The sequence below is a fragment of the Poecilia reticulata genome, linkage group LG21 (genome assembly GCF_000633615.1).
Source record: "Poecilia reticulata strain Guanapo linkage group LG21, Guppy_female_1.0+MT, whole genome shotgun sequence".
In the NCBI taxonomy this organism is placed as follows: domain Eukaryota; kingdom Metazoa; phylum Chordata; class Actinopteri; order Cyprinodontiformes; family Poeciliidae; genus Poecilia; species Poecilia reticulata.
The window spans coordinates 6,883,713-6,910,569 of NC_024351.1; the positions used below are offsets into that span (position 1 = coordinate 6,883,713).

At 39.8% G+C, this 26,857-nt stretch overlaps 2 protein-coding genes across 3 annotated transcripts; one reads left to right on the forward strand and one right to left on the reverse strand.

The window, feature by feature from the left end:
* Positions 1–542: 542 nt before the first annotated feature.
* On the reverse strand, positions 543–8,648 carry LOC103457586 (sphingosine-1-phosphate phosphatase 1-like). Its single transcript, XM_008397859.2, has 3 exons — positions 7,660–8,648; positions 3,859–3,948; positions 543–2,855 (listed from the first exon to the last, which is right to left on the reverse strand). Exons 1-3 carry the CDS (start codon positions 8,317–8,319, stop codon positions 2,304–2,306), a joined length of 1,302 nt encoding a protein of 433 aa, XP_008396081.1. The 5' UTR covers positions 8,320–8,648; the 3' UTR covers positions 543–2,303.
* Positions 8,649–10,356: 1,708 nt separating this feature from the next.
* LOC103457585 (potassium voltage-gated channel subfamily H member 5-like) lies at positions 10,357–26,795 on the forward strand. 2 transcript variants are annotated; one of them, XM_008397857.2, is made up of 12 exons: positions 10,357–10,516; positions 11,799–11,922; positions 13,095–13,201; positions 13,300–13,428; positions 14,394–14,509; positions 14,592–14,984; positions 15,525–15,617; positions 16,242–16,671; positions 20,775–20,974; positions 21,691–21,943; positions 22,766–22,962; positions 23,795–26,795. In XM_008397857.2, exons 1-12 carry the CDS (start codon positions 10,444–10,446, stop codon positions 24,881–24,883), a joined length of 3,204 nt encoding a protein of 1,067 aa, XP_008396079.1. In that variant the 5' UTR covers positions 10,357–10,443; the 3' UTR covers positions 24,884–26,795. The 2 variants fall into 2 exon arrangements, with proteins under 2 accessions (XP_008396079.1, XP_017157822.1); XM_017302333.1 differs by lacking the exon at positions 15,525–15,617 and having other exon boundaries at positions 14,592–14,995; positions 16,199–16,671.
* Positions 26,796–26,857: the final 62 nt, after the last annotated feature.

Below are 26,857 nucleotides of genomic sequence, written 5' to 3' on the forward strand. Positions count from 1 at the left end.
TATATAATATAATAATAAATAAACACATAACTTCAATTATTGCAAATTAATAATTTAACAATAATTATTAATATTCACTTAAATGTCCCAAGATATATGTAAGTGAATATTTTCTTGTAGACATTTCCGTGAGGTAGGTAGTAGCTAGCTCCAGTCACATTAAGAAAAAAAAAAGTTTTTAAAAGTAATTTTACTAAACTGTACTTTTTACTTTAACTTAGGTAAGTATTAAGTCTTACTTGAGTAAAGATTCTGGATGCTCTGAGCAATTGTGAGTAACTTTGCTGAATGAAGAAAAAAATATATATATCTAAGACACACCTATAGGTGAAGTTAAACATCAACCAGTCCTTTACAATGTTCTAACATATGTAATATGTATTATGGATGCAAGTATGTCATAGTTTATTTTAAAAAAAACAGACTTGAAAAAGTATTTATCTGTTTGAATTTGTTAATGAATAATTATATTTGAAAGTAAGCAGTAGGATGCCTTAACAGATACTAATTTATCCGCAAATAAGAGCACATATGAACATATATGACAGAAAAACAAACAAAAAAAAACGTTTATTTTTTTTCATTGTTTCCAAGTTAATGTGCATTGTTCTGGTATAAAAGGAAAGAGTTGATGATGGAAAAACATCTATATATGAAAAGGGATATATTGGTTTTAATACCAGAATTAACCTACTCTACAACAACATACAAACAGTCATATCAATGGCAAAAGTAGAGTCAACATTGTCATATATTGCAGTTTATAAATGTCAGATGAGATGCCTTTGGAAACCAAAACAATAAATAAGAGACGATTTTACAGATTACTTGTTGCAAAAGCAAAAATTCAGGTAATTTGTCAAAAATATGTTTATTATTTCTTCAAATGATTATTTCTGAGTGTACTTATATTTGGGCTAAATAATCAGTAGAAATAATGAAAAAAGTCGCCACAAGAAAATAGAAGTAAAACAAAAACGTTAAAGTCAAAAACCAACAATGAAGGTCCCTGATGAGCACTTAAATAAAATTCACTTTTAAATAAAATTTAAAAGTGTTGTAAGTGAATTTTATTTACTTAAAACACTGCAGCAAATGAGATCTGCCACAATCTCTCCTGTGGTTTGAATTATTTTGAAAATATGAATCTCTTAAAGAATACAGCTGAATATTTTAACAACCTTTGGAAATGTGAAATAGGGTCTTCAACAGTGAACTCAAAACCATTATAATACATTTGAAACATGCATTTGTTGAAATACATGTTGAAGGCTCAGTTGAAATCTAAACGCCTTGACAATATGGAAATCTTTAAAGGACCGTGATATTGTTTTTTATATAATAATTATTACGTCCGAAGGACAAAGGCTAAGCATGTTCATAAACAGCACTAGTTGTTTTTACTATCGTCTTAAACTGAATGTTTTCTTTGCTCAGATATTTAAAAGTTAGTAACAAATACTGCACTTCCTTTCACTTACAGTTCACTCCGCATTTACTGGAATGAAAGCCAGTTAGCTGTCCAGCAGAATGGAAAAGACGAGAGGCAGATGTCTGTCAATAATTGTGGTGAGAGATGTGAATTAAAAAAAAGAAAAGATGAGTAAAGATACACCAATCTATTGACCAGAGATCAGAATTGTCCATTTTTCCTTGGAAATCACCAAGTCAGACAAAAAAAAACCAAAAACATAATTTTTTCCCCTTCCATTAACTGCATCAGTCTGTGAATAGAAAAACAACTGAATGACATAACAGAAAATGAAGGAAATGGTTCTTTCATTTTCTGTTGGAATGAAAAAACATATCTTGCAGCACATTTCTTCTATATTTTTAAATGATTTAAAGAATAAAACATAATTGTGATTTGCCAGTGTTTCTTTAGGTCAGTGTCACAGATGAAGATAAATCAGGTTTCTCCTTTTAATTAGAAATGCATCACTAACTAAAAAAATAAGAAATAAAGAGAGATTACGCATCTTAAAAAAAAATAAACTAGTGCTTCAGTGGGCCACATGTATTTAAATATAGATTCTTAGAACAAAAGGAAGATTTATTTTGAATTCATTGTTGGGGTTTACTGTGTTTTATTTATTTTTTTTAGATTTTCTTTGGCTGAGACAACATTTGATATAATTACATCCCTTTGTGGTTTTCTGGTTGGATTTGTTTACCGAAATATCAGCTTCATCCTTTAACTATGCTTCGGTCGCACCGGAAACAACTTGCGTTCTGCCTGAACGAGCAGCAGATTCCCAAATGGCATCGTCCGTCAAAATGTCCAAACAGTTTGCACAGAAAACTTAGGCAAGGTTTAAGATCCAGAAGAGGACAGGCACAAAGCTGACGCAAATAAAGCCTACAACACTGTAGACGATGTAACGGTACGGCAGCTCTACTTTCATCTGCTGCCTCGCCCGCCTCACGTCGTCAGGCGGCAGCCCGAAAAGTCGGCACAAGAACGGGATAGTCACTGCTTTCATGGTCATTCTGGTGGCAAGGAGGACGGCCACGCCGATGACGAAGCGCAGCACGGAGCGCAACACCAGACCCGTGGTGATCGGCGGCAGAGTTAGCGGCAGTGAGGACAGCGGAGGGTCCTGCAGCAGACCCAGCTGGTAGTTCACATGTGAAGCCAGGGCGGTGCCGGCCCCGGTGCCGAGAGCCTGAGCGGTGTCGCCGCGGGAGGTGCTCCACGAATCCAGAGAGAACGCTACGAGTCCCAGGCTCACATGTGACAAGACGATGACGAGAGGAGCGTAGTGGTTCGCCATGTAGTAGTTGTCGATCTTCTCCAAGGTCAGCTGGAAGAAGGCGAGAACCAGAAGGCTGTACAGGAAGCCAGTGATCACTTCCTGCAAAACAGACAAAAAAAAAAAAAAAAAAGAACAAGTCAGTCAAAACTGCAAGCATTAGCTCAGCATCCTGAAAAAAAATCACAAAAGAAACAATGATGCTTTCCGCCCTGAAGGAGGCGCTATGTTCCCCTGTTATTTCAGCAATAGTAGTAAAAAGTTCTAGAAAAAAAAAAAAAAATCAGGTGAGGTGCTGATGGCTTAACCCGTTTTACTATTGGGCAATGCAGAAGATAACCAATACATCTACAAATCAGCTGATAGGTCGCATAGGTTGCAGCTTCTGAGGTCGCACCACTGGATCCAACATTATCTACAGGATATCTACATATGTTTATAACCATGTTCTAGGAGCAATGCAGTGTTATCAAGCACTAAACACTGATAAAGTTCAAATATATGTAAAACTAATAACACTGCCAAATGCGGCATCCAAGCAGTCCTTTGTGATTGCGTGCAGCACATATAAATATGCCAGTGATCACTACTGACCTGATATATTCTGCAGCTCTAACTTAAACCCAAACTAAAGAGATAAACTGGAGGTCTGTGCGAGGATTCCTTTGTAGCTTGTGCAAAGCAAAAAGATAAGGAACTGTAACAACTGAAGAGGCACCACAGTAAAGTTTTTTTTTTTTTGCATGATTCAATGTTTGCCATTCCTGGAGGCTTTATCCTGCTTCCACAAACAAAGCTTAAGTCAAGGCAAAACCTTCTCAATTTAACCCTGATTTCATATTTGAGCAATTTTTCCCAAGAGTGTAATATATTTAAAATAAAAGCGAAGCACTCAACTGGGTCATTCATGAGAGCTGAAGCCGATTGAACTTTTCCAGACGATAGTCATAACACAGATTATGTTTCTATCATTTACAACCAGCTCATGAGTCGAGACCACAGAAGTTCAAGGCCGCACTTGTAATGTATCTTCAAGTAGCTGATGGGAGACAATAGGCATGTCAAGAATCAGTTTCATTTTAATGTAATTATTTAATCACCTCACCAGAACAGAGTGCATGCCCATGTAGATTCGGCTAACGCAGACTAGGAGGCTCCAGCTGAGAGCCACAGAGAATCCAAACAGGAAGGTGTACTGCAAAAGAGAGCACACACAGGTTAAAGCAGCACGTTATTAAACAGGTAATCCCATAGAAATGCAAGTATTGTGGCTGTGGTTTTTGCCATCAGGGTTTCTCCCGACGTGTCACAGCAAGACGCTGCAGGACGGCAGCAATGATAACGGGACACTGATAGCAGAATGGAGATTTTTATGTATTGCCATATGGTCATCTTGCCACCCTTGGCATCTTCTAAAAACTCTGAATATTTGGCTCATTTCTGTCAAGGTAAGAAACAAAGCAGAGGTCACTGTGTGAGGAGGGATGTCCGCAGTGCGTTCAGCCAAATGAGCGACGTCAGCATTCTAACAATGACTCCCAGTCACAAGTCATCGCTTGCTTAAGAAAGTTCTGCGAAAAAGATAAAGGTTATGGCATTTAGCAACAGTCTGACAGCATTTTGAGATAAAGTTCAGAGAAAAGCACTGCTCAATTCTTGAGGCATAGATAGTGTTTGAGTCATTCAGATTGAATGTTATTTAAATGTCAGAGAACAACGTTAGAAAAGTGTCATATAGGCAGCAATAGGGTGGATTACCAGGTGGCAGAGTGCATGTGTGTGTGTGTGCTTGGTGCAGGGATTCATACATGTGTGTTGGTGCACAGGTTCGCAATGTCTCTTTATCACGAGGAGAGCTGAGAAACACTGCTGACAGGTTGCGATCCAGATTTACATCATGATTTGAAATTTATATTGAAGATTCGTTGCAGCAGCTGTAGGAGTTCACCCTGCAATCGGTGGATCGCCGGTTCAATTCCCGCTCTGCCAGCCCTCGTCATTTGTGTCCTGGGGCAAGACACCTCACGCGCTGTGCCTGCTGATGGTGCAGATCATCTCAACTTGAGATAAAGGACATTATAAATAAAATTAATTATTGTTATAATTATGCAGAAAATACCAGTTGCACTGAAAACAAACAAACAAAAACGTTACGTGTTTTTCAAGCTTTTTCAGAGTTGGAGACACATTTCTATAGAAAGAAGAAAAATAAACACTTTAAATCGCTACAGAGAAATAATAATGATGAGATCAGCTGCTCAATAAAAGACCTGAATCATTTTACCTATAAACTCACATTTGTTCATGTAATGGACATTAGTGAGTACTCATCTTGTTTCTTGAAGATCTATCCCACGTTCAGTGGAATATTTTACTCGCTTCATAAATGAAGTGCCAGGTGGCAGCGGTGATGTGCGTTTGTTTCCCTTTACAGCTTTAAAATCCGCTGTCTTTTTTTTTTTGGTTCCTTAGCTCGTTTGCCGTGTCCACATCAGTCACTTGAAAGCAGAGAAAGCTCAACCAGGACAGCTGCTTCTGGTCAGTTCAAAGCCCGTCAACAGATTCCTCAACTATAAAACCTTGATTTCAGGCCCTGAACTTTTCCTTCCTACTGATGACCTTGTGCTTTGTCTCCCGGCATGTGTTTTCTGTGTCTAAACCCCAAAAAACAAACCGCACAACTTTCCAGTGTGTTTGCTTCTCTTGCCCCCCCCAAACTTGCCTTTTACATCTCTTCCCACTGAACTCCAACAGCTTGTGCCTTCGCCTATCTCCTGCGTGGGTGATCTTTACGCTTGTCAGGGGGTTTTATCAGCACAAGTGTGCATGTCAGCAAATAATTTAGCAAGAAACCGCAAAGAGGAAATGGTAAAGCGCATGTTTTGAGACGGTTCTCAAATAGTTTCCATATTGGAAAATATACCCACCAAATGTCAGGCTGTATAGAGCAAGCTTAAACAAACGGGTAAGCATTAATAAGAAGAAGAGGTGTGTCTGAAGTTCTGGCCAATCTGTTTATAAGAAGAATGCCTACACAGATCAAACCTTTCTCTCATTTATTTTTAATACGCAAAAATTTGCTTTCATCCATCCACTCATCCATTTCCCAAACACCGTTTTCCTTACAGCCCAGGCAAGTCCACCAGTTCACTGCAGGGCTAAAAATGTACTTATTGTGTAGAACAGTTAAAAAGAACAGTTCCTTTCTTTGAGCACTGCTATTGTTTGAACTGTTATGAAAACCTCAACAGAGTCGTAGCCAGATTAACCGGTCATGACTTTCAATTGCAGGAAATGACAAAATGTTCTCTTCCTACCAGTCGCATTGACTAAAATGTAGCGAAGTGAGTTTAAACAATAAGCACTAAGACAACCTGTTGGTCGGCCTCAACAGGCCAGGATTTGCTTCACATACGCAGAGAGAGATTTCAATTTTTCGTCATCTTGAAGCTTCTTCTCCAGAGCTACTGGTATTCTTCACGACTGAAGACGGAAGATAACCTGGGATTAGCTGCTTTCAGTCATTTGTGATCAGATAACCCAGCTGGAACGGCCTGAAGAGCAAATATGCTGCATCCTGCAGAATATTTATTTTTGAAATACCCCAGGAAACCTTCTGAGATTCCTTCTTAAGCATGTCTCCTTAATTCCTATAAAAACATTCGATACCAATGGAAATAAACTGGTATATAAATACATTGACAAAAGACAACAAATGTATAAAATTATATTTTAGGACCGTTTGTAGCATTTCAGCATTAATGAACATGTCATGGCAACCTTTATGAAAGAAATCACAAGATTCTCCCCATTTATACACAAAAGCATATCTAGCCTTTATCTGATTTCTCCTAAAGTGAAAGTCAAATGCATTAAACTAAGTACATGGGGGGGCAGTTCTTGTTTTGAAGCATTTAGCTAATACAGAAAGAGGTTTTTCTGCATTTTCCCCCCACCAGTCACTGATCAACAGAAAACTGGGATACCCACATCTCCAGGCAAACTAATGTTACACCTCCATTTGTAACAAAAATGTTAATAGTGAACAACAGATAATTATTTTGTGTTCAGGCTGCAAGCAATTCGAAAAATTGTGTTTTAAAAACTATATTCCAATGTAAAAAGTTTAGAATCTAAAGAAAAAGCGGTAACACTTTATTTGAAGAGGTGTGCATAAGACTGACATGACACTGTGATAAACATGACATAACACCTGTCATGAATATGAAGAAGTCCTTATGAATGTCTATGACTGTTGTCATGAAGTGTCATTCGGTAAATAATGATACTTTTAATACAAAGTTGCTCTAAAAGTTGCATTGAAAGTCCATTAAAAATGCAAACTTTGCATTAAATTATCAGAATTTACAAAACCATGCAAAGTTGGCACTTTTAATGGACTTTCAATGCAACTTTTAGAGCAACTTTGTATTAAAAGTGTCATTATTTACCGAATGACACTTCATGACAACAGTAGACATTCATAAAGACTTCTTCATATTCATGACAGGTGTTATGTGACGTTTATCACAGTGTCATGTCAGTCTTATGCACACCCCTTCAAATAAAGTGTTACCGAAAAAGCAAAGCAAGTTAAGAAGTCAGAGCCTAACGAGTGAGGATATTTCTGTGATAAAAGAGGAACTGAACTGATCCCTGACCTGATTAGTCAGCTGAAGGTTTTAGACGAAAAACAAAACCTTCAGCAATTTAAACTAAAGCAAGAGGCCAGTGAACCTGTGAGTGGCCCTTGGGGGTCTGCAAGTTCCATGAGGCTTCAAACTGGAGCTGCTCTTATCTGGACATAACGGTCATTAAACACCATCCTTTCCCTGAAGCATCTGTTATCTTTACTTCCCACTGATAATATCCTCACCCTGCTTGTGAAACAAATGGACATACTGACCTCCCACCGTCCGTAGGTCAGCATGAAGAGACAGAAAGGTATGGCTGTCCCCGTCATGGCGTGCGTGGATGGCATGCTGTACTCTGAGTTGTAGAAGACTTCCACTTTGACCACGGGAGGGGAGGCCGGTCGGGACCAGCGGATCATGTCCTTGGTAGACTGACCCACGAACAGGTTCCAGGCCCAGACCACGATGAGCCTCCTGCTGACCAGTGCGTCGATGTTCCAGAAGAGGAAGGGAAAGAAGACGATGAAGAACATCTCGTTGCCAAGCTCCGTCCCGAAGGTGAACAGGTAGAAGAGGAACTTGTTTTGGATCAGGAACTCCTGACCCATATCCCCGGTCAGGGAGTTCCTTCGGAGGGGCGCTCTAACAGTCTCTGCCGCTTTTGGACCAGCGGGTCTGGCCTTGTCCTCTTCCTGGTTCCCGTTAACCTGAGCCAAGGAGGGATCCCCGTTCCCCACATCCTCATCCGAGCTCTGGTGGACCCTCTGTCTGAGTCCCGGACAGTCCGGGTCCGGCTGCCCGCTGTCCGGCTGGGTCCGCTTCTCCGGAAATGTCCCTTTAACGCCGCAGAAATTTTGAAACCTGGCAACATGGATGGGGTCTTGGAGATAATTACAAATCTCTACAAACTTATTTACAGCAGCGTTCGCCATGACTATAAATACTTATTTTTCGTTACACAAAACCGTTTGTTTTCAGTTGTAATTCATCATCGGGAAAGCTAACTATGGTCGGGTCATTTCCTTTAAAAAAAACGCTCTGAGCAGGAAGACCGGTACGGAATACCTCTCTGAAGTCCGGCTCTCGGCATTTAAAATACCGCCTTTGTTCGGTGGCGTGGTCCTAATAGAGACACCGGCATCCAAAGTCCGTAACAGTTAACCATTAGTTACAGTGCAATGCGTTCATAGATACTAACTGCGTCAAATCGCTGGGACGTTTATTCTCCTCTTCTTTTTCTGGCGTTACTTTCTGTTGTTCACTCTCCAAAATGTTTAAGCACCGCCTCCTACTGGACGTCTATCATATAACACGCAGTGGACACGAGATATAAAAATGTCCTGTGTGTGTATAGTTCTCTCACACATTGCCTCTGTTTGATAAATTATTAAAGTGTTCATTTACCAAACATGTGTTACTTGTTTAAACTTCAATGTTCAAAAAAAAAAAAAAGGTTCCAAACAATGGAAATACTGACTAGCTTGCAAGCTTTGCGCTGCGACAGAGGATTTGACAAGTTTTTTTTTTATGGGTGAAGTTGCTCTCCTTCCAAACGTGGCAACGTTTAAAAAACAGGAATAAGACGTAGTATTTATTTCCTTGCATTTTGAGTTACCACCAAAAGAAAGAAGAAAAGGAAAAAAAAAACATTTAACATGTTAATGTTGATTGCCTGAATAATGCAAAACTTAAAGATGAATATTTTTAGCAGTGTATATTTGTATTATTATTGTTGATAATGTTGTCACAAGCAGTGAATCTCCAAAGTTTTATCACTACAGGCAGGTTTTCCACATATAACCATCTGAAGCAGGTTGGTCAATTGATGTGGTGTAATTAGGCATTTTATTTTAACTTAGAATTTTACATTTCAAAGTTTGACATTGGAAAATGTGCACGTAAAAATCTCTACAGTCCCTAAATCTGTATAGTCAGAGGTTTCGCAACATAAATGCCTTGTGCGCTGCATGTGTGTGTGTAGGAGTGTGTGAGGGGTCAGGCGGGGGAGGCGGTGTGTGTGTGTGTGTGTGTGTGTCTGACCTCCCACTCCCACAACAAAAATCCTTATGCTTACCATATACTATACAATGAGAAATGAGTGCAAAGTACATTGACATGTTCACTAAAACAAATAAAAGCTATAGATTTCCCCCCCTAAACTATTATGTATGTGTTATTTATTTAATTATTTTTATATTCAACAATTGTTTTCTTTATGTAATGCATGCTTTGATTTTTTTCTTTCAAGTAAATAATTTTTTAAAGGCTCCAAATATATTTTTTATATATACAAAGCCATGTCGTTTTATATATTCTTTCTCTTTCTTATTATGTTATCTCCATAGCTACAGAAATATATGTTCTTGTGGAAGAGAGGGAAAAAAATTCTTCTGTTAAATGCAAGAGAGAGAAAAAAAATCAAATAGTGCACTCGGAAAGAGCCGGAAAACAAGTGGAGATGCCTTCAAAATAAAACTATTCCTAATATTATTTGCATCATTGTTATTTCTATTGATAGCCAATATTACTGGTATGGCGGATGTTCAAAACACATGAATCTGTACACAGATCAGGTCATATTATATTTTATTACCTATATTAATCTGTTTTTGAGAGATGTTATCTGCTATACCTTGGCCAGAAGTCTAAAAAAATGTCTGCATTTGTGTAAGAACACGATAACAGCTTATGGATCAGCGAGTCTTATATAACATATTATTCACAAGCCCTATTATATCAAATTGTGATTTTTAAAAAAAAAAGATATATGTTTGAAAACAGGCCATTAATTAGTGGAGACCGGATAACATAATCCAGTTGAAACCTTTGATCCAGTTTGCGTGATGACATTTTTTTTTTTTTTTTCTTCATTCTAGGATTGGAGGTTTTATTTTTTTTAAACTGTCCACCGGATATGCTGTTTCTTCTCTGTTGTGCTTGACCGTACGTGGTGTGAGTTGCTACGGGGCAGTCTGCAAAGACCGGGCTGTGGGTACCAGCACCACCACCACCACCACCTCGGCGCATCAGCGAGTCTCTGCCCGGATCCCTCCACCATGCATGGAGGCAAGAGGGGTCTGGTGGCTCCGCAGAACACTTTCCTGGAAAACATCGTCAGGCGCTCGAGCGGTGAGTTTCACACTTAAAAGCGGAGAAATAAATAAAAGTGCTGTCCTTTTAATGTTTCTAAAATTCTGTTGCATCTTTTTTTTATTGATTTTTTTTTATTATTATTTTGCTGTGTTAGGTTCTATGATATTAAAGTGTGTTTTAGTGTTTCTCAGGGGGACAAAAACCTTTCTTTCGTGAGTTAAGCGGTTCATTTTCTTTCTCCGGATCCTGACTTTTATGCGCTCTGATTAATTATGTAATAACCCACCTCTGGTGTTCAAACTCGTCGGATGAAATCAGTGAAATAAAACGAGTAAAACTCTCTATTCGTATGGTCTACATTAAAGTCACGCCCCAAGTGTAAAGCTTCTAGAAATAAGTTATACTCCACCGGCTGCTTTATTGTTATTTAGCTTCTTTTTGATTATAATTAAGTTAGAAAATGTAACAAGTTAAAACCTATAGGCATTGTCAGTAAACACTACAAAAACCTCAAGGCTTCTTCGTTTCTTTTAGATCAGCGCCCACAGTCACTGAGCACAAAACATGCCCTGCCAGACTCAACTTGCAGCCATTTTTAAACTAGTGCTTCTTTCTCTCCACTTAAGGGACTGTTAATGTGATTTATGCCATATAGCTTCTACTTGTTCACCTCAGTCGAGCAATGTCTTACGGTAATGCTTTTTTAATGATTCTGCCGTTGCAACATCCCATGGCAGACACAGTCTTCATGGGAGCCTCTGGATGATGCATGCGAACCTTTTTATTATACATGCCGACTGTGTGATAACTGTATTTGTTTGCTTGTTTCCCTCATTTGGTTAGTAGCAAATGGAGATGCAGGCCTCATCAGTTAAGCAGGCAGAGCATGTGTTTATTCCAGTACTAGTTAAGTCAACACCTTAAAGCACAAAAGATTTTAGAAATCTTTTGTGCTCTTTCTCTACCATCTCTACTTCCCCATTCTGCAGTCTGTGTTTTAACTGTTACATGGCTGGGAAACTTTGAAGCTGGCCATCAATATTTAATTTGCATTAAGGCTGGAACGTAAACCTTTTATCAGCAAATATTTCTGCTCACTGAAGCTTCAGATTAGGCTTTCTGTAGACATGAATGGCCTCTTATCTCCATTAAGTATCTCAGGTGGATAAATTTGAAGTGTCAGTGTTGGATTGTGTTATAATTTGCAACTCTTTGCACAGTATAAGCAGAGTTTGTGTAATGTTGTGGACACTCGAGGTGTATTCTGGATGTTCAGACCTAAATTTCCTTTTTTTTTTCTTTTCTACTACTCTGTCAGAAACCAGTTTCCTTTTGGGCAATGCGCAGATCCTAGATTGGCCAGTTGTATACAGCAACGATGGATTCTGCAAGCTGTCCGGTTACCACAGAGCCGAGGTCATGCACAAGAGCAGCACATGCAAGTAAGACACCATCTGTGCTTTAATGAAGCTGAATGTCAAGCTGGAGTGGACGGTCTGTGCTATATATCTTTAAGTTTTTCATCTCCCCCAAGAATAAGTACTCATGTTTTGATTGATGTTAGGGTTGAAAAACTTTTTAGAATCCGAGTTTCTGCAGCCAGGTTGATTTTTCTTTATTAATCTCAACTCAGTTAATTATGATAAGTTAATCAAACCATTAGAAGCACGTAAAGCGATAATTTGCAGATTCTAATCCAGCTCTATAGGACAAATAGAGTAACTTAATTTTTAGTTTTGAATCATAGTTTTACATCAAACACAAGGTGTTTCCTTACCACCTTTGGGAATAAAGATTAAAAAAAAAAACAACAAAAGACAAATTTTTGTTTCCAACAGAGAAGTTAATTTGCCTAAAGAAGGACTTTTAATGTAGTTGTAGGGCAAAAATAGTGACTAATGGGCCATGTGATTGAAGATGAAATGTGTTTGAGCCAAGACCAAACCACAGTATGCTACCAGGATCACAAAAAAGTCACATTTATTTTAAAGAAACAAAAGGTACTGCTGAAAAGACAACACTGCAGTTTGACAATAAACCACAGACAGAAGAAAGGTATTATGATGATGAATCATGTCTAAACTAAACTAGGAAACTGAATAAAAATAAAAAAAACTAAAAAAAACAAAGCAATATTCCTATGCAGAGGAATATTGCTTTTTAATGAATGATTAAAAACCTTGATAAAAATCACAACTAAACCCATTTACCAAAATAAACTATAAAATAAATATCTGGATCCAGAAGCTGGGAGTGATTTACACATTTATTTTCCGATAAAGTGCACTGATTTAAATAATGTTTTTTTTTTCTGTTCTTGGTTGTGATTGATATAAATGGTTTTGTTTAGTTTAGTTAATCTCATCTAGAACTCATATGGCTGCATGCCTTGTGCATGCACAACATCAATACAGCTTCCTCCCACCAGCCAAATCAAGGTTCATTTATGATTAAAGCAGGAAAGAAAACATTCTGATATTCAATTTAAATTTACTTAAATCCTTTTGATGATATATAATTGACAACCAAACCTCGCAATTATACATTTTGTTTTATTTAAAAAAAAAAAAAAAAAAAAGTCAGTTTAAAATGTTCTCTCTTTCCTTTTCTGCAGCTTCATGTACGGTGACCTGACCGACAAAAAGACTTTAGACAAAATCAGGCAAACATTTGACAGCCACGAGTCCAATTTCCACGAGGTGCTTCTGTACACAAAAAACAGTGAGTGCGAACATGTTTAGTTAAAAACAAAATCACAATTAACTCATATTTACTCAACTTACAAAGCAGTTCTTTGTTTCTGTTTTACTCCCCGACAGGAAAACCAATATGGCTTTACATGCAGATCGCACCGATCAGGAATGAAAATGACAAGGTGGTGCTTTTCCTCTGCACCTTCAGAGACATTACACTTTTTAAGCAGCCAATAGAAGATGATTCAGCCAGAGGTGAGGCCAAATGGGGCTTTACCTCGTTTAATCATGTTTTGCTGTAATTGCCGTCCAAAAACTTAAGGGCTTTTCTTAAACAACACAACTACTTGAATGAAAGACAGAAAATGAAGTCCATTCAGACCTCTTGATCGCACACGGGTGACTTCGCTGACGTTTTTCTCCAGGTGTTTAGTACAGAAGTGGCCAGGTGTTGTGTGTTCAGGTCAGTGAACAGTGGGTTTTTCAGGGTCTCCTCAGGGCCATTTCCGAGAGGAGGAAGAGCGCTTATCAAGCAGCTAAAAGAAAGAAAACAGTGCGAACATGCTGTCGAGAGGTTTTGCAGCAACAACCCAAAACAAGAGCAGGTTTTTACCCACAATGCAGTTCAGAAAACCCAAAATGCTAGCCTGTAAAAGTGGATTTGGAATCGCTTATTCAGTGGTTTATTTCTATCAAAATGCCCCCCCTCCCCCTTTGGTTGTATTTCATTCAGCCTCATTGAATCACAGTTTTATGAACAAAGCAATGTTCTATTTCCTGTTATCTAAAACAACAATTTTACCCGGTTCTTGTGACATTACTGTAATTCTCATGTTGAAGGTCTTTGCAGGTAACATAACAGTTATGTGACATATTTTCTTGTTCCTTTTGTATATGAAATCACTACTCAGTTCTATAACATCTTGGTAGGTTTGCAGTCATAAACTCTTTCATTTTCAGAATAATAGTAATTTCATATTGAATTTGGCTCCCTGAGATGTTTGAAATTTGGGATATCATTTGGTCTATTAATTCAGTAAGGTAAACAAACAAGGCAGCTGAATTTTATTTAAAGGCATCGGAGCAACCGTTATTGAAGATAAATCCAAATCAATCTTTCTTTCAGTCTAATAAAATCTAATAAATCTAACAAGATTGTAACCCGACAAAATGAGAACATGTTCAAGCACATTTGCCTTGACGAAACTCTTATTCCATAGGTTGGACCAAATTTGCCAGGCTCACAAGGGCACTCACCAACAACCGCAACCTGGTGCAGCAGATAGCGCCTCTGAACAAACCTGAGGTCAGCCACAAGCCTTCCCGACTGGTTGAGGTGAGCAGAAAAAACCCACTTGAAAACGTGGGAAAGTCATTCTGCACCGCCGGCATTTAACACACGATCCTCTCAATAACAGGCTCTCCAGTTGGGCTCAGACATCCTCCCTCAGTACAAGCAAGAGGCGCCAAAGACCCCTCCACACATCATCCTCCACTACTGCACCTTTAAGACCACCTGGGACTGGGTCATCCTCATCCTCACGTTCTACACGGCCATCATGGTTCCCTACAACGTCTCCTTCAGGACCAAGCACAACAACCTGGCCTGGCTGGTGGTGGACAGCGTGGTCGACGTCATCTTCCTGATCGACATTGTGCTCAACTTCCACACAACCTTCGTGGGTCCGGCTGGAGAAGTCATCTCAGACGCAAAGCTAATCCGGATGAATTACCTGAAGACGTGGTTCGTCATCGACCTGCTGTCCTGTCTGCCCTACGACATCATCAACGCCTTTGAAAATGTGGAGGAGGTAAACGGCCTGTTACTGCAGCTTTTATCATGTTTGAAGCAGCCATATTGAATTTTAGGTCGGGTTTGAGAAGAAATTGACCTGGCTTATCATGTCAAATTTCAGGGTTCAAGGGTCAGCTCAGGTAATCTCACCTGCTTAGAGATTGGAAATTTTACATGGAGCATTGGATTTTTTTTTTAGATTCAGTTTTAATGGTCAGATTTCCATAATAATATGGAACTTTGATTTTACCCAGCAAATGCTTTATTTATACATTTTATTATTTAGTATATATTTTCAAAACCTTTCAGAGCGTTCAAGAGTTTAAGACAAAATTTTAAAAAGTAAAACATTTACAAAATAAAATTATTCAAGAAAAATATACTGAGAAGTGCAAAGTTCCAAAAAACGTATTTCGTCAGCTTTGAAGCATAAATATTAGATTTCTAATCAAAATAAAATTGCTGTTGCGGCTGTTTGCCGGAGAATTTTAATGTTTAATTCTTTCTAAGATGATCTCGTCATGGATATTTACACACGTTTTATTTTCCGTTGTAGGACGTCACTCCTCATGCCTCCCCGGCAAGTCATCTCCGTGACTTCTCAAATTTCCACAGAAACACAACTCGCGCAGAGGACTCTGTTCTTCCAGTAAGTCCCCCCCCCCCCCCCAGTTTGTCCGGACTTGCATTAAAAAGCTCATCATTTTTGCTATTAAAGCAAAAATGCTTATTACCAAATTAGCTGTTGCAGCTATATGGGATGGTTAATATTTTTACCTTTAGTGAGGAAAAAGTTTAAACATTTTCTTCTTCTTTATACAGACCCTACGGCTCACTGTTAGGCCAGAAACACTCGTGTGCTATTTAGAAACATGTGAGACGAATGAGACAGCAGGAACCGATGAGTGACTCAGCCATTTATGGTGGCAGACTGGATGAACGAAGCATATATGTTTTGCCAACTGGTGTTGATGGACGCTAAAGAGAGCTAACAGAAGGGTCAATATTGGGCTTATATTCACCAGGTGGCTACATTAACTTATGATGCTCCCCGTTTGCCAGATGTGACAATAGGTTTCTGTTTTGACAACTCATTTTTAAACGCTGATGTGCAAAATTTGTTCCTGTTGGGTTTACAGCTTCTGTAAATAATTTAATGTCTTGAATAAAGTGATTTGTTAAAGAAAACAAGGCAAGGCCTGACAGTAAATTTCGTTTTCTTCCCTCCAGAACAGATCAAACCTTTAGAATAACGTGTGCTTTTGTCCTGCAGGGTCTCAGCAGCCTTTTCAGCTCCCTGAAGGTGATCCGCCTGCTGCGTTTGGGCCGAGTGGCCCGGAAGCTGGATCACTACCTGGAGTACGGGGCGGCCGTCCTGGTCCTCCTGGTGTGTGTCTTTGGCCTGGTAGCCCACTGGCTCGCCTGCATCTGGTACAGCATCGGGGACTACGAGGTCATCGACGAGACCACCAACAGCATCAAGACGGACAGCTGGCTCTACCAGCTGGCCATGAGCATCGGAAAGCCTTACCGGTACAACGCCAGCGGCACGGGTCGGTGGGAAGGCGGCCCCGGCAAAGACACCCTGTACGTCTCCTCTCTCTATTTCACCATGACGAGTCTCACCACCATTGGATTTGGCAATATTGCGCCAACAACAGATGGAGAGAAGATTTTCTCCGTGGCTATGATGATGGTGGGCTGTGAGTACTCATCTATCCACAGCGCTTTAAAGTCTGCAGAAATTCCTCTGGAATATATTTGCTCCTTCGTATACATCGTTACGGGACGTAATGCGTCAGCTGGAGTGGAACTAAATCTAATAGGTCTGATGTTACGCAATGGTCTTACAGTACCATCATTACCGTAGCCCGATCTGAGCGACTGTAAGCGGAGATACTGAGACGACGTCAAGCAAGTAACGGGTGATATAACGTTACGGAGCTACAAACAATCAGCAGAGGCAGAGACAAAATGCTTAAACTTGTCAGAGGAGAAATCTAGAAGCAACATCTGCAGATATTTCATTTAGAAAAATGAGAAACATTTAGAAAAACACAAAGCATACAACTCAGCAGTGTATAGTCATCTCAGACTTATACATACAGGCTCAAATATACAAACACATTCACTTTTATTTGGTTAAGGCATCAAATATCTTAAATATGTAGCAAATGTATTTATTTATGTTTTGGTAGACAGTAGCAAACTTCTGACATTATTTTGGCTGGATATTTGACCAATAGTTTAATAAGTAGTAGCGCTCCTTTCAGTTGGTTGATTTTCTGGCCAACAGACCTCTGGCTTTGTCCTGTTAGAGCGTGAGACTGGCTTCCCGGCAGTTTCTACTTATTTATAGGCTTCAACCTTGATGGCTCCTGGGTTGTTCCTGAACATCCTAATCCATTTCTTTTCATTTCTGGGTGCCAGTTTGTGTGAGATGTTTTAAGTCCAGTCATTTCAGGAATTTATCACGTTGAATAGATTAATTACACACTGTTTGGAGTTTTAAAGCCTTTGTGATGCTAATGAAAACATTTAAAATTAGAATATTACATCAGACCAATAAAAAAAAAAATATTTTTTTTTTTTAAAGTGGAAATGTGGGCTTAATTAAAAAATAATTTAATACTGACTTAAAGGTTGTTATTTTGAAAGGCACTTTTGTTCTGACAAACAAAACTGTAATGTATTGAATATGACTGGAAGTGTGTGTTCCAGCAGTGATCCAAGCCTCCTCATTCCTCCAGTCTCTCCAGAGACTCAGACTTAGATCAATTAAAAATTTGTGGACTAGACAAAAAAAATAAATAAATAAAAAATCAGGTCTGCGGCAGGAAATCAACTAATGTAAATTCTATTCCCACAAGAATAAAGTTCAAATATCCACCAAAAATGTTCCCAGAAGCTTATTGATGGCTACAAAAAAGTGTCCGGTTTCTCTAGAACTCGCTAAAGAAAGTTAGAGATCTGTGTGCATATCTTAGACTGTAACAGTAATTTTTAATCCTGGTTTGTTTAAAGAGAAATCCACAACAAAGTGAAACAAAAGCCTGAGAGTTTTTTTTGTTTGTTTTTTTCTTAAATTACCTGGAAAAATAGTTGAAAATCATCAACTAAAGGCCAAACTCAACATGCTGTTACATTCTCATGATGGATGTACGTAAACGTCTGGTTCCAGACATGCATTTGTTGATGCCGTTTTTATCCCATTCACGCATTCATCCATTCATAATGAGTGAGCAGAATCTTAAAAAAGAGATTAAACAGTCTGGACACACTTGCTTGCACACGGCAGTGTGCTCTCTGCAGTCCTGCTGGCTACGTAACAGCTGTCAGTATAGCAACATATGGTGCATATGTTAGACGGGGAAGGTTGCATATCTTCTTACAATCATCTTATCAGCATGTGGATAATTTATGCCTAAACTGCATGAGCTGTGTGCTCAGATTGTTTTATTTAACCTTTATATGTATATATATATGTTGATCTGCAGTTGAAATAAGCTTATGCATAAACACTGAGGCGTGCTTGTTGAAAACAAGTCCGACAAATGTGTAAAGCTTTAAGAATAAGTTGGAAAAAAAAAATAGAATTATATTAACCTGATAAAAAAAAACTTCCCACAAATTTGAATCTTATTTCAACGAAGAGAATTACATGGTTCTCCTCTTTCACTGGAGCCTTAAACCCCAGTTGAGTTTTTTAAGAGTCATTTTGTTGATAATAAGAAGTGACATGTTCAGCGCCCATCACAGCCTGTCTGTCTGAAGGTTCCTCCATCTCAAACAAAACCATTGTCTCTGTGCTAAGTTTCTCATATGAATCCTTTTCAAACTATTTCCAAACAAGGAATTAAATCAGATTTTATTTCATAAGTTTCTCCTGTGATTTAAAAACAGCTATTTTTTTTTTTTTTTCACAGAGCTGACCTCAAATCCTTAGAACAGCATGAAGCGGATGCAGACGCGATGCAGTTCATCACACCACAGATCATGTTCTGTGCTGTTGCGTAACGCCACTCGTATCTAGCTCAGCATATACGCCGCTCTATAAGTTTTATTTCTTTGCTTATGTAACTCTGTGAGTATTTGGTTCGCTTACAGAAACTTTGAGGTGATATCATTCTCGCCTTCACCAGCAATCCACATTTATCTGCAAAAGTGTGTCACTTGCTCAAAATAGATGCTTCATTCCTCAAAAGCCAGCATTCGTGCCAATGAAAATGTCAAGTGTCATCAAATTGAAAAGCCCCGACAGTATTGTTCATGAACGAGGCGGTCAGACGGCTTTGTCATGTTTTCATCTAAACGTGCGTCCCAACGCAAGAAAAGTCAGATCTCGGTGGCGCTTGCTGAAAATGCTCAACATGGCGCTACGCACTGCAGTCATTTGAAATCTACAGTATGTCTAAAATCTACAGTGAGGGAAATGAATATCAGACACTGAATATGTATCTTTTTCATTTTTACTGCATATGTTCCTCACGGTTCTAATTTGGTCACAGCATTTTTCTGAAACAAAATATACGGGTATTTACAGCAAACATAAGAAAGACCCTTTGACCAAAGCTGCGCACAACATTAAACAATATAATCAGTGAAAATTGAGGTTTATCTAAGAGAAAATGCTGAATTTGGGATAAATATTGACAGCTACTGAAATGAGAACTACTTGTTTTAAAGTGAATGACTGTTTATCATCCATAAGTGTAGTTCTTTTTGATTGGCATGACATAAGAAACATTGTAATTTTATAAAACAGAAGATAATTGTATGGAAGTCAAAAAGGATTTGCAATTTGTTGTAGGGAACGATAAACTTCTCCTAAGAAGCACAGAGACTAAATCTTGCGGAGGCTGGAGTAACATTAAACCTCGTATCAGAGAGATCCACCAAAGAGACTGAGAAAAATTGCAACATAAACTGGTGTCAGCATACTGCTCACTTTAATTTCACCATCCATTGAGTAGCATCGCTGCACCTTTAACCTTTAAGCGACTCCAGTGAAACAGCATGAAAAGTGATGCAACAAAACCAGTGAGGACTCAGAAAGTGACAGCCGCGCTCCGAGGTTTGTGCATCCTACACACTAAACACCCATCGCTCCGTTGGTGGCCCAATCGGACTGGGACCCCGTCAAAAAAAAAAACAACGCCATGTCCGCTTCAGTTGCAGCTGATGAAGTTCCTGTTACAGATACGATTATTAACCACAGAAACAATTGCAGAGAGGGAGAGTTGCCTGCAGGCCGCGGGGGAAGGAAGTGGACAATGAGCCATCACGATAGATATGCATCCTAACCTCTGTGCTCCTGCTGTGATGAGTGGAAAGTTTTCTCCTTGAGTGGGTAAAACGTCACTATATGAGATACTGACTGACTCTTTGAGGTCACGGCAGCGCGGCACTCTTTACCGAAGAAACGTTCAGTGGAAATTATATCATAAAGGCTTAATGCGGCACTCACTGGGTTTATGCGTGTGGTTAGGCGGTTTCAAATTCTGTGTTATCTTGAGTAAAATGTGCACAAAACGATTGCTGTAAAAGTAAGAGAGATAATTATGAAGTGTAAAGAATTGAAAAACAGCTTTTTGTTTAGCTGACATGCCACACATTTTTGCCAACTAGTAAGCATTTATTCAGTTAGAAGTGTGAAATAAATGTAACAGGACATTTGTAACTTGCACCCTCTTAGTTTGTCAAATTTAGATGTGGCAGAGACACCCCGTTTCTTTTAGCCAGTACGCAAAAAGCTGATGAGAAATCATTCCACAGCAGTGACGTGTGCATTGATTTTCCCTCTCAGCGCTGCTCTACGCCACCATCTTTGGAAACGTGACCACCATCTTCCAGCAGATGTACACCAACACAAACCGATACCATGAGATGCTCAACAACGTGCGCGACTTCCTGAAGCTTTACCAGGTTCCCAAAGGTCTGAGCGAGCGCGTCATGGACTTCATCGTCTCCACCTGGGCCATGTCTAAAGGCATCGACACAGACAAGGTAGCCGGGCTGACGCTCGCAGCACAGACAGCCACTATTTAATCCTTTTAGGAAGTAATAAAAAAAAGAAGAAAAAAATGGTATGTCTCTTCAAAGCTGAGTCATCAACAAGAAGCAAAAAAAAAAAAAAAAAAAAAAAAAAAAAATCAATACAAACCGTTAACATCATCTTTTCTCTTCCTCTCTCCCGAAATGTACCTATAGGTTTTCTTTTTATTTGCATAAAAAAAAAATCAATTCTGCCTAAAAGGCTTGCACATACTGTATCTCTTAATAATGAGGATTTTGTTAATTATTGAAGTGCTGTAGTCTGTGTATTATAAATAAGTGTGCTACATTTACAAAGAGATTTGAAACGCAGAACGAAGTGCATTTAAAATGTTCTGCATCTCTGGCGTGGGGTCGTTCTCCTTCCTTGAACATTTTACCTGTGAAACCCTTGCAGGTGTTGCTAACATTAAGCTAAGAATGCTTATTTGACCAAACCAGAAGCATCTTTGTAAAAAATCTGATACATTTTGCTTTAAAATGTACTTTTCTGCAGCTAAGTCCATGTCAAGTAAAATGGAGGTAACTTATAGAGAGGATTTCTAAATATTGCCAGTTGATATATTTACAAACACTCTGGTTAAGGAACCACATTAAAAGCAGCCATCAAAACGCTTTTTATACATCTATGTCACAGCCCTTTTTTTTTTCCTCCGTCTCTCCCAAAGGTCCTCTCCATCTGTCCTAAAGACATGCGTGCCGACATCTGTGTGCACCTCAACAGGCAGGTGTTCAACGACCATCCGGCGTTTCGTCTGGCGAGCGACGGCTGCTTGCGCTCGCTCGCCGTGGAGTTTCAGACGACGCACTGCGCGCCGGGAGACCTCATCTTCCATATCGGAGAAAGCGTCGACACGCTCTGCTTTGTTGTCTCCGGCTCCCTCGAAGTCATCCAGGACGACGAGGTCATCGCAATACTCGGTAACCCAACGCTGGGTGTTATTTGGACCTATGTTGAAATGTTAAACTTGGACAGAGATTTCATTATGTCATATTTACACCAGTCAACATCCACTTTTTGATCTTGCCGTTACCTTGTTAACGAATACTTCCACTGAGCTTCGCCACTTTTCGTCATGCTGCGTAGACAATTGATTTTTGACGTAGGAGGAAAATATAAGGGCAATCTGAAAAGTGTGGTGTGAATGTACACTGCTCAAAGAAATAAAGGGAACACTTAAACGAACACTTAAGTGTTCCCTTTATTTTTTTGAGCAGTATATATCCCGCCCCCTTGATTCGCCATGTCTTGCTGCAATTTCAGCTTCAAGACTTTTAGGAGCATGTATTCACCATACTCACCTAGAAACGAACATTTCTACCAATATAGGTCAAGACTGAATTACTGAATTCTGTACATGACTTGGGGCAAACTTTTAATTTTCTTGCAGTTTTCTTTCAGCGATGACTTTCATCCGACCATTTTTTCATAAAAGCTAGTTTGTGAAGTTTATTAATAACAATTTTGATTTCTACATATTCTCCCCCATCCCCTGAGCTGTGAATCTGTGCAGCTCCTCCAGAGCTACCATCTTATTTTTGATACGGAATTATAACGATTTTTTTTATTTTTTTATGCCATTTCTATCACAACAGGCATTTCAGCCTCTTCAATATATACAAACATATGGTGCTTTCTGCAAGGTGCTACGTAGTTCATTCTGGAGAAGAGAAAACATGGATTCAAATGAAAACATGTTTCGTCTTTTTACTTGTAAACTGACGGCGTCTGGATCCGTCCAGGTAAAGGGGACGTGTTCGGGGACGTCTTCTGGAAGGAGACCACGCCGGCCCGGGCCTGCGCCAACGTGCGAGCGCTGACCTACTGCGACCTGCACGTCATCAGGAGAGAAGCTCTGATGAGGGTCCTGGACTTTTACACCGCATTTGCCAACTCCTTCTCCCGCAATCTCATCCTGACCTGTAACCTACGGAAACGGGTAAAAAAAATGTCACAGGAAGCACTGGGGTTTTTTTCCCGAGACTGTACTTGCACTATTTATTCTACTAAGACCCTAGTATATGTCAGATGTTTTACTTTCTGATCTTTAGGGTAAATTGCTTAGATGATCCTGTAACGTTACCATGTCTAATCAACATCTCATGAATTATTCACGTTTTTTTTCCTTGCCGAGTCGATTCGGGTCTCTGCTTGTATGGAGGCTACTGGAACATTTTGAAACAATTCAGTCATAAACACATCAAGGAGCTACTTCATGAAGAGTCAAAAGCAGACAAATAAAAATGACCTAGAGTTCCTTAATTGTTATATTGAATAAAATCACAGGCGCAGTGAAGCGGCTCTGAATCCAAACAAGTAGCTGCATGTTAAAAGATTCATGACACTTTGATTGTATTATATAGATTTTATATCATATATTATTAATTCAAGGTGCTTTAAGCGCTTTTTTTGTTGTTGTTTGCACGGGCTTAACTTTTACCCATAAACTCGTTAGATGTGTAAAGTTTGCTTTCGTGAGGACAAAACCTGCTGATTCACGAAAAATAAATGAATCCTGTAAGATGTAGCATGAAAAATAAATAGAGAAAGGAAGTGACCTGCAAATCCTTTACTCAGTAAGAAAACAGTACATGGTGCTCAGTAGAAATAAGTAGCTGTAAAAATGTCTATTTTCTAAATATATAATACTTTACAAAACAAAATAGGTGGATTAATCTTGTACTCAATTTCTCGTCATAGCTGCATCTGTCAAGATACATATGAATGCTCACAGATTGCCTTTGTTGACTGCCTTCATTTCTGCCCTGCAGGTGATCTTCAGGAAGATCGCTGACGTGAAAAGAGAGCAGGAGCGGCAGAGGAGCGAGGTGGCGCTCTCCATTCCTGAGGATCACCCCGTTCGCAAGTTGTTCCAGAGGTTCAGGCAGCAGAGGGACTCTCAAGCGCCAGGAGAGACGCACCCTTACTCCGACCAAAACTGCATCCAGATGGAGCCGCAGCACCACGGTCACACCGACTCAAACTCCTGCAATCAGCAGCAGGAGCACGGCACCAACATGCGCTCAGAAGCAGGGAGTGGAGGCAGGAGAGGCAGCGCGACTTCTCCTCACCAAGAGTGCAATGACTCTGGAAAGTCAGAGCAGTTATGCACCCAAGTGACCATGGAATTGAGGCCTAGTCAGAGGAGTTTAAAACCTGCACAGAGCGGTGGGACGGGTGCAGGCGGAGCCAGCAGCAGAGGGGGGCGAGGGTGGGCGAGATTCAAGAGTGCCGTATCTGTTGAACCGGCGCTTCCTGCTGTTGAGCAGGAAAGGGACACGCAGAAAGCGGAGGAGTGTTCGAAAGCACCGCAGGCCTCAGAGGAGCCTGCAGCTTCTAAAAAGAGCCAGGAATCAGAAGGCGGCGGACAGACGGGGAGCACGGAGGGCGGCAACACAGCAGGAGACGCGGCAGAGGAAACTAGCGCCCTGCACAAAACCGACTCCTGCGACAGCGGCATCACAAAGAGTGACCTGCGCATCGACCGAGCTGGAGACTCCCGGAGCTCCTTTGAGAGGAGCCCGATGGAAAAGAGCCCCCTGGACAGGAGTCCCTTCGAGCACAGCCTGGGGGTTTACACGGAGGTATCCCTGAGGCACTCCTTCCTCCAGCCGGTGTCTGAACAATCCCTGCTGCAGATGACGCTGCACGAGGCCAAGCTGGAGCTGAAAGGAGACATTAGGAAACTGAGCAGTCGGCTGTCTCTCCTCGAGTCGCAAGTGAGCGAAGTCCTCAGGTTGCTGTCGTCCAAACGGAGACTCTCGCTGCCTCCGACTTCTTCCAAGGCGAAAATAAAAAGTCACGACGTGATGGCGTCCTCTAGGGTCGTGGCGCCAAAAGCAGAAGAGGAATCTTTGTGACTCAACATCTGTATATTTTTGATCGGCAACCCGCATGTTTCTGCTGGACTGGAGGGCATTTTGAACACTAAAAACGTGACTGCATGCTGACATTACTTTATGTAACCTATGCATCAAATCCCAGGGATTTTTCTCAGAATTGTATGCACTTTGTACGGCGGTGTGTTGCCAAGAAGGCACAGAAACATATTATGAACAACAACAACAAAAAAAACAAACAAGTAAAAATACAGCTGATTGTTGAAACTTCTTATGCATTTTAAAGCACCACATTATCTGCTCTGCAGCGTTTATGCATGTTACGGTGTTTTCTTAAAAGGATGCCAAACCATCACTTTAGTTAAAATGGACATAATAAGAAAACAAAAAAACTCCTTTCTTTTATGGAAAACAATGGTTAGTGTTTGATGGGTGGCGATGTCGCCATTTCATTTTAAGATGCTTGGTTTTGCAAATGTCGGGTGCTCAGATTTGCATGTTTACAAACCCAACTCCAATAGACCCCACTCTCCCCAAACCGGTACAAAGGAGCACAACCTGGTTAGAGATAATAACCAGTGGCTGGAGGAAGGAAATGCCACCTTAATTGAGTGTTTACAGTGATGTTAGAAGGAATAATGACACCAGTGGTATGCAACAGAGAAATCATCTTCTCATATCTGGTCACTTTATTAACATAAGACTGTTTGATCTTGGCTTCAAAACAAAAAAAGAAACTAGAACATAAGTTGATCCTAGATTAGGAAAACCATTCTCAAGATGAGACCAAGACAGCCCCCGGACCCCTTCTGTGGTCCAAAGGATTTATTGTAAAGACGAGTTATTTCAGCGTTGCTTTGAAGGAGCTGTGAGGAAACCTTGCCAGAGACAGTTTATAATCAAATTTTATTAAGATGTCAAAAAAAAAGAAAACAAAGCACAGCATGACTTCTTGAACTATTTACTTTACCAATGTCAATGTGCATATTTTTGTCGTTCATCTGCTTGTGTCTCAGAGAAAATGGGAGCCGCTCTGACTTTTTGTTCTCTCCGTATAAGATCGGAACATGCTCAACATTTGCACATGCACAATGGATCGGTCACTTTGTCTAATGTCTCCCCTATGTCCCCTCATCCCTCACTATAGCTACCACCCCTGGAGTCAGGTAACTGTATGTGCCTTATAAAGTAAAAGCCTCCCACAGAGGTGGACTGATCAAGGTTAAACAATTAAGTACCTGTTAGGGTTGACCTTTATTTTTTCCCACACTAGTGTCATTTAGAAGTTCTGACACAGACTAGTAGAGCATGGAAATCTAAAGGGTGAAAAACATAACAGTATATTAGTGATCTACACATTTAACTACTGAAGTGTTCAACAAACGGATTTACCCATGCTCAAAAAGGATTGCAACATTGTAATGTATAATTCAGATATAGAAACAGAACTGTATTAAACTCACTATTTATTCTGACATGTAACTAAACTTGCTCAGGTACGCTTATTACAGGTAGCTGATTTAAATAATTGGCATTTAATTGTAGATGACTTCCGATTAAGTTAGTGTAAGCTGTGATGTTGTTAGCATGCTGGCCGATTTGGTACATCTGTCCTACGTTAGATCTATTTAGCGACCTTGCATGCATCTGAGGGAGCCTGTCGGCTGTGAAATGAATAATGAAAACAAGATTCCTGCTCACCATCTGTTGTTTAGTCTCCTATGTAGCACATCTTTATCTCATGAAAGTTGGAAACAATTCTGAACTCTGTTTTTGCTACAGACGAGCAGCTAAAACTCCCAGCACACCAAAAAAAAAAAAAAAAAAAAATGCATGGAAATATGAAAGGTTGTGATATGACCTAGAATATAATTTGTCATAGTTTTATTATTTATTTCAGTTTGCAGATGAATAAAAATGTCTTCCTTCGTTATCGTCTGTGTAAAAGTATAATTTTCCCCGTTTTAAATGTGAAATAAAATGTGGCGGTCTGCT

Coding starts and splice junctions, on each gene's coding strand:
- LOC103457585 (XM_008397857.2), top strand. CDS start 10,444: ATGCATGGAGGCAAGAGGGGTCTGGTGGCTCCGCAGAACACTTTCCTG. Junction 14,510..14,591: donor AGCCTTCCCGACTGGTTGAG/GTGAGCAGAAAA, acceptor TCTCAATAACAG/GCTCTCCAGTTGGGCTCAGA. Junction 14,985..15,524: donor CCTTTGAAAATGTGGAGGAG/GTAAACGGCCTG, acceptor TTTCCGTTGTAG/GACGTCACTCCTCATGCCTC.
- LOC103457586 (XM_008397859.2), bottom strand. CDS start 8,319: ATGGCGAACGCTGCTGTAAATAAGTTTGTAGAGATTTGTAATTATCTC. Junction 3,949..7,659: donor TGACCTACGGACGGTGGGAG/GTCAGTATGTCC, acceptor TCTCTTTTGCAG/TACACCTTCCTGTTTGGATT. Junction 2,856..3,858: donor TGGGCATGCACTCTGTTCTG/GTGAGGTGATTA, acceptor TCTGTTTTGCAG/GAAGTGATCACTGGCTTCCT.